Source organism: Vombatus ursinus, unplaced genomic scaffold (assembly GCF_900497805.2).
Source record: "Vombatus ursinus unplaced genomic scaffold, bare-nosed wombat genome assembly UNPS02014798.1, whole genome shotgun sequence".
Classification (NCBI taxonomy): Eukaryota; Metazoa; Chordata; class Mammalia; order Diprotodontia; family Vombatidae; genus Vombatus; species Vombatus ursinus.
The window spans coordinates 18,854,969-18,862,627 of NW_020954576.1; the positions used below are offsets into that span (position 1 = coordinate 18,854,969).

The 7,659-nt window shown below is 35.5% G+C and overlaps 1 protein-coding gene across 7 annotated transcripts in view; it reads right to left on the bottom strand.

The window, feature by feature from the left end:
• LOC114049922 (centrosomal protein of 170 kDa-like) overlaps window positions 1-7,659 on the bottom strand; it is a 172,249-nt gene that overhangs the window by 37,533 nt on the left and 127,057 nt on the right. For all 7 annotated transcript variants that reach the window (XM_027871388.1, XM_027871383.1, XM_027871386.1 and 4 more), the window contains 2 exons: window positions 4,853-4,979; window positions 381-2,225 (listed from right to left, as the gene is read on the bottom strand). In XM_027871388.1, coding sequence (XP_027727189.1) covers window positions 381-2,225; window positions 4,853-4,979 — 1,972 coding nt within the window. The remainder of the gene's footprint in view (window positions 1-380; window positions 2,226-4,852; window positions 4,980-7,659) is intronic.

Consider the following 7,659-nt stretch of genomic DNA (forward strand, 5'->3'; position numbering starts at 1 on the left):
TGATTTAGATAAATCATTTATAATTTATTTTGTGGGCAATGTAAATCCAAATCCCTTACCAATTACACTTTTTGTGCAAATTACCTAAAATGAATTCAAAATTATTGAACTACCAATAATTGTTTTACATCTAGCTACTAAAAATAAATGCCTGTTTTATGGGCTTCAATTTTCTCATCTGTATGAGGAGAATGTATTAGATTAAAGTTTACTGAACAAAACAAAGCAATACAATGGCAAAATAAAGGATAAAAAACTCTATATGACTTGACCTTATATAGAAAACACTTTGAAAAACAACACATTCAATTTTCTTTACCAAGAAAGAACACATAAGGAAAAAATATTATATACATTGAAAAAGATTGGATGAAATTTACCTGAGGGAGAGCTATGTGTTGAAGTCATACTTCTGATTTTGGAGTCGGAGAGTCGAGAAATACTATTTGCTCTAATTCTGGGAGAAAATTTATCAGATGGGTTCAATCTTGCACCGCTTCTAACAATGGATTCTTGAGTACGTGAAGTGGCACTACTTCTAGATATAGTTGCTTCAGAATCGCTACGGGCTGATAATGAACCAAGTCGTGTTCTACGAGGCTGAGCCAATAAGTCAATTCTTGAGATGTTTCGTCTTCCTGTTGGAGGTTTTGATGTAGAACTGGTTGTGGACACCTCAGAAGCAACTGATGCTTTGTCAGCATCAGCAAGTTCACTGTCTGAAGCTTCACCAAGTCGGGCTCTTCTCAAGAGAGAAGTCCTAGTAGGCCGTGGTCTGGGAAGAGTAGTTGATTTACTAGACGAACCAGCTGCAACAGGAGATGTTTTAGATTTAGTTATTTTGGAGCCATCGAGTTTGGAATGAGTATGTTCATCTGTTGTGGTAAATGGAGCCCTCCCATGAGATTTATTAGAGTAAGTTTCCTGATCAGATGACATAATATCAGAAATAGCAGAATGAGGTACACTAGAGGTTTGATCATCATCTGTTAAATCGACTGAAGGCTGTCTTATTCTTCCACTTGTCTGAACAAGTTTACGACCTTCTGCTCTTGATCCAATATCAGTGGAGCGACTTTTTGTTTTCTTTTCAATTTTTTCTCTAGCACTTGAAGATGATGATTTTGCAACATCTTTGGAAGGAGAACTTGTGGAGCATCTGTCTTTGTAAAGGCTAGTCAAACTCCTTCGTTTTTGGGTTGTTTTTCTTTCTGAGTCTCCAGTAACCAAACTGATTGTACTAGCTGTGTCAACATCTGATTCAGGTGAAATAGAATTATCTCTATTATAACTTGGAGTATCTGGGCCTTCATCAGTTTTGTTCTCATCTCGCAACTTAGCTTCAAGAAAAGCCATTACTGCTTCTGTATCTTTTAAAATGAGAGTTGTGTCCATACTAGAATCAGTATCTACAGAATCACTTCTTTCTCGTATTCTGCTGCTTACAGATGTTAATGCAAAAGAAGGGGGAGTAGATGTAGTTTGTTTGTTAATGTGAGGAATAAGTTCTATAGGTATATTTGTGCTAGGTTTTTCTATAGTAAAGCTTCCCTGTCTCACTAAGGACTTTGCAGATTCTTTCTTGTCTCCTCCTGGCCCTTTGGCAGTCTGACTTTTTTGAATTTCTTCAGTCTTTCTTCTCTTGCCTTCACTTTGTATCACCCTTTCCCCTTTATTAGTAGGCTGGCCCAGGGTTTTTTCTAGTGCATGTGTCCCTTGTCTAAGAGGTTCCTCCTTACCCTTCTCTCCTTGACCTGGAGCATGTTTTGAGGAAGCTAATTTAGTGGGTGTCCACTGTGCCTGGTCCTTTTGCTCCTGTTCTTGAATTTTGGCCAATGCTTGCTTTACCAAGGAGGTTTCTCTGTCAGTCTCACTTTTTTCTTTCCCAGGAGCACAAGTGTTAAGATGAAACAGGGTTTTGGTGTCTCCAACACTTTTCAGAGTCTGACCATTCACAGTCCTGTTCATTTTCCCGAGGATTCTGTCAGCATCTTGCCGCTCTTTTGGGGATACTTGTGTTGGGGCTTCCTTCTCCTGAAGTTCTGTGTCTTGTTTCTCACCTATCTCTGACCGCAGAGGCAAGACCTTTGCTCTGCTACTTTCAAGAGACTTGTCTTCATTTGGAAGTTGAGGAAGGGTCCTTCTTTTTCTCTCCCCCTGGCTAGTCAAGGAAGTGGTTGATCCCGTGCTTCTCACAGAAATTCCAGACTCACTGATGTCTGTATCTACAGATTAAAAATAAAATTACAAACTTAATGACAGAATATATCACTGCAAGAAATCATTAGACTTAAGCATAAGATAGGCAATTATTGGTAAATATAGCAGAAAAAGATTTTAAAGCACATATGGAGAGGTAACTTTCTATTACGGAAAGAATATATGGGACCAAAACCTTGATCTGGTACTAGCACTGCCCTTTTTTAGGTTACATGATCATGGGCAAATAATATTCTCAACAAAAAGCATACAGATTCTGAGATGCATGAATAGGTTTTAATGTAGGAACTTAAAAAGTAAAATCCTGATGAGACAAAAATGCATGCATCTGCATGTGTATGTGTATGTGTGTGTGTACGTGCATGTGCATGAGTGTTAAAACACTTTTCTACTGTTTTACTGAAGGGGAGTTTAGCATACCTTTGTTTTTGTATCTTTTCCCATCATAAAGCCGTTGTACAAACAATTTGCTTAGATGTTTCACTGACAGTTGACCACAGAGCAACACGGGGAAAACTGGCACTTAGCAAAGAATTCTGCCCAAAGTGAATCTGGACTCCATAAGAAGAGTATATCATTTGGGGATGGGCATATTATTGGAGAGGGAGGGATTAGATTAGATAAAGTAGGTCTTTCCTTTTTCTGAAATGTTAAGATTTCAGCATTTAAAGAGCAATGGGTAACATTTCTCCTATTGCAGAAACATTTTTTCTATAGTCCATAATGATTTCTCCCTCTTAACTAGGGCATTTATTGTCTATATTATCCTTTCTGTCTCTCTTTATATATAATACTTAATTATAAAGTATCATGTATTATTATTGTGCAGGACTGTGACACAGCAGACAGAGCTCAAACCTTGAAACTATACAAAAGCATGCGACCCAGATTTGAAATCCACTTCTGAGACTTTGGAGAGAGAGAGAGAAAGAATATGGAAAATGAAAAGCATACTAGATGTGGCATTAGAAGATCCTGATTGAAATCTCAGTTCTGCCACTTACTACCTGTATAATCATCTTCATCATATAGAAAATGAAAGAGATGAACTAGATAGCCTCTGAGATGTTTTTCAACTTTAAATCAATGATCTTAGAACTTAAAATTGTACATCTATATCTATATCTATATATATATAGATATAGATATATATATGTCATCCATCCTTCATGTGAATCTAAGCACTTTGTGGACAGGGATATGTATTATTTATTTTTGTAACCTGCACAGTAAGTAACTAGTAGTTCTCTGAAGGTAATGTAGACCCTTACTGGCTATGTGGCTCTGAGCAAGTCACTTGACCTTTGTCAGCTTGAGTTTCTCATCTGTAAAATGGGGATAATAATAGCATCTACCTCCCAGGGTTGTTGTGATACTATTTGTAAGGCACTTTGAAAGCCTTAAAGCGTGATACTTATGTTAACTATTCTGCAGGTATTCAAATATTTGTCCAATGAATAAGGTTCATGATTTCGGTGACATATCAACTTAGCAATTCTCTCCGCATGATACAAACAGAATGTTAATGAGATCAATTGAGATCATCTTTCAAAAACATGGTGGAATTTTATTTTTCTTAGTTAATACCTAACAATTTTACAATTAATTCTTGGGGCCAACTAACTCAACTACTCTGCTATTTTCTCAATTCTTCAAATTATTTTGCCTTCCCTAGAGAATTGTGGAAATGCTACTATCAATTTTATAACAGGATAATTATTCAATTACAGGTGAGGAAGATGAGGCTCAGAGAGGTTAATGATTTGCTTAAGATCACTGTTCCAGTTAGTGCTGGGGCTGAAAATAGATTTCACATTTTTAACGACCAGGTTCAATACTCTTTCCTCTATAACACAATGCCTTATTTTTCACTTCTTCTGAGAATAAAATAAGAAGAAATGAACTAGGACTGAGGTAATGTATGTGTGTGAGAAGCTGAGAGTAAAAGCTACTAAACAGTTGACTAGCTCAGGGAAGAGGCAGGCTCCCGCAAATATCTTAAGTCTATGACAGGGGTAGTCCCAAATACTTTACACAGGACCATATTTAAACGTGTAAACTTTTTCCTAAATTAGTATGGTACAGTGAGAAAACAAGTGGTTCTGGAGTCACAGGGCTTGTATTAAAATTTAACCTTTGTGCAACCTTGGGCAAGTCATTCAAACTCCCTGGGCTCAGGTGCCTGAGCTCTAAAATGAGGGGTTTGGGTTAGATTTCCCCCAGGTTCCTTGTAGCTCTTGATCTAAGATCCTATCAAGTGTATTTGAATATAAATTTACAGGCATATGAAAATCACATAATGTTAGATTAAAAAAGACTCATATTGATTTTTTTCCTTCTTCCAAGGAACACTTTGGAAATAAACTTTACTTTAGAATTGAACTTATTCACAGCTTTGAATTATTTTTAGATTCCTTTGCCAACTGATTAAGTGGTGATATTTCTCAATGATTTAAGAAAATTCTATTTCATCATTCAGAGCTAGAATAAGGCTTTAATAATATTTTCACTAATATTCAAAAGGAATTCACAAATTTGGTGCATCATAGAAATATATTAACATGATTCTAACTGATAAATAATCTAGTTTTTAACATTAAAAACTGTCATGCATGAAAATAATTTAAAATACCATTTTCTATAGGTGCAGATGCACACAACTCCATCGTCCTGTCTTCCTGGTCATGTCTTGTATGATTAGCAGCTAAACTAGCCCACTGTGAAACCCATCTCTTGTTTCCAGATGAAGTGGTGCCTTCCTATAAAAGGAAAGTACATATATGATTCTTATTAAATCAATGTGCTTTGTTATCTGAAATTCAACTCTATTCACATATACATTTACATTGCTATAATTATGCTTTATATGCCTCTAACAGTAACCACCTGAAACTTACAAAGTGATTTTAGTAATTGTTTTTTAGCTCCTCCCCACACCCCCCTTGACTTCAGTATTTCCAAGATCTGTGGTTTCATTGGTGAGGGTAGAACCCTCCACCAATGCAGATTGCAACCCTTTAGCAAATAGTCCTTATGAGTTGCTGTATCTGTGGGAAAAAAAGCCATTACTTGATGATCAGGAATATGATTCTTTAAAACAACTGGTCCTGTACTTAGAGTCTTCTGAGCTTGACAGATCATGGTAGAGCTTTGTGTTCTGTTGGCACAGTCTTCTAACCCAAGATCACTCACCTTTACAAACACAATGAAACCCTGGAATAAGACTTAGCAGGTGGTAAAAAAAAAAAAAAAAAAAAAAAAAAAAATTGAATGATGACCTGATTTAGCATTGCCACCTGAGTGTAAAGCCCAGGTCTTTTGAAATGTAGTATATTTTTATTTGTTATTTAAAATCTATATTATTCTTGAAGTATGAGTATTTACTTAAGTTTGAAACTTTCTGGGGCATTAGGTAGGCTCACTAGCACATAGTAGCTGTATAATTAATGCTTCTTGAATTGAACTGAAACCAGTCTTGTTACACTGCCATAATCAATGCAAATCAGTTTGTAGGCCTCTCCTAATTCCCTTCTCTTGCCAAATGACCTTGTATTTATTTTGCATATACTTAATAAATGTTCCTGTCGTCAGTAGAAAATAAGCTCCTTAAGGGCAAGGGCTGTTTTATTTTTGTTTTTTCTACACCCACTATCTAGCATAGTGTATGGTACATTGCAGGCACTAAATAATGCTTGTTGATTGACTGATGGAGGAATTCTGTATATTCCAGGCCTGGCTGCCTGGGTCCCACTGGATGTTTGGGTCTTGCAAATAAAAGGTGTTTAATGATTACTGAGTTGAGTAGACGAATGGAACAGTATTTAGGGAAACTGGAACTCATATTTCTGTCTGAGCAACTCTGGATTAGGGACAAAACTGCCAATGCTCTAAAAAACTTTCCATAATCAGGTTATATGTAAAACTCTTGGTGGACTTCAAGGGGTATAGGGTGGAAAAGGAGGCTGCATTTGACCTAGGATAAGTCCTTCACATCTGACCCTCATATAAATGTGCTACTGGATCACCCTGTTACCCAATGTGACCTGAATTAAATGGAATTTAGCCCATAAAATGTCCTATCATTCTAGAGGTCAATGGTCTATATTACTGTGTTTAATGCCAGGACAATAAGGAGAGGGAAAATAACCTTAATTTGAATGAAAAATATTATGAACTTAATATGAGATCCTAGAAGTCAATACTGAATATATGAACTAGAATGCTGTCTGGACAATGTAAAGTTATAATTAAGACCTTATTTTGAAAAATTTACAAGTTACTTTATGTCTGTTTGCTGTACACCTATTTTCTTAAATGGTTTTATGCAAAACAAAAGACTTATAGAAGATATAAAGAGAAGGAATAAATGAAAGTAAAATAATTTTGAACTGAAAACAAAACACTGAAAGAATACAAAAGATTTTAAGGTATATATTTAAAAAAACATAAACTAAGATTTCTATAAAATCACAATTTCTAGAGAAGCAGTTTCAACTCTGCCTTTTATTAAGATCTTATAGCCTTGAAAGCAGGTATATCACACTTCATGATGCCACTGAAAGTAAAGATACTGCCATTGACTATTTTGTCTACAGAAGGTATAAACATACATGAAATATCTATTTAGCATCCTTTGACATGTGCAAACACTCACTGAGCAATACTTAGATTCACTGGCTTGGTCCATATCATTTAACTTAACAAAAAACTTGTTATTTCTCAAACCACAGTGCTATAAGATTTTGTTATAGGTATCTTAGTACATAATCTTGAATACTGAAGCCAGTTAGTTCCATGGAGCAAACATAAGCGTGCAGCTTTCTATCACAGTCGATCTATATGGGTCACTGGTTCACTTTTAACAGATGACAAGCAACCAATTCACTTGCTCTCAAAAAGCAGCTATAAAAAAAACAATAAACAAAACAAAACAAAACAAAAAAACAGACAAACATCCATGCAATCCACCCACAACCAAACAAGTTAAGAATAGGAGAAAATATATAAAAATATAATGGCTTCTTTTAGATACTTTGAGAAAATGACACTGTCATGAGAAAAGTATTCTGATATAAAGACACTAATATCAATTTTCAGTCACAAGAGATACTTTGTCTGTAACATGTATAAGTGAATTTACTAGCCAAAATAAGTGCAGAATCCTAGGATTTTATATACAATTTCAATCTAAGTATTATCAACTGATCCATTTGAGTCTTTAATAACTTCTGAGGAACAGACATCCTATATAGTTGGATAATTTTTTTCTATATTTAACATTTTGGAATGTACATTATCATAGGACAGTATCAACATTTTTTTTTCCAAGACGTCTTCTCTGACTTAAGCTTATAGGATTCTAAAACACTCTTGCTATGGGGATCTCTTACCATGTGTGTGTGTGTGTGTGTGTGTGTGTGTGTGTGTGTGTGTGTGTGT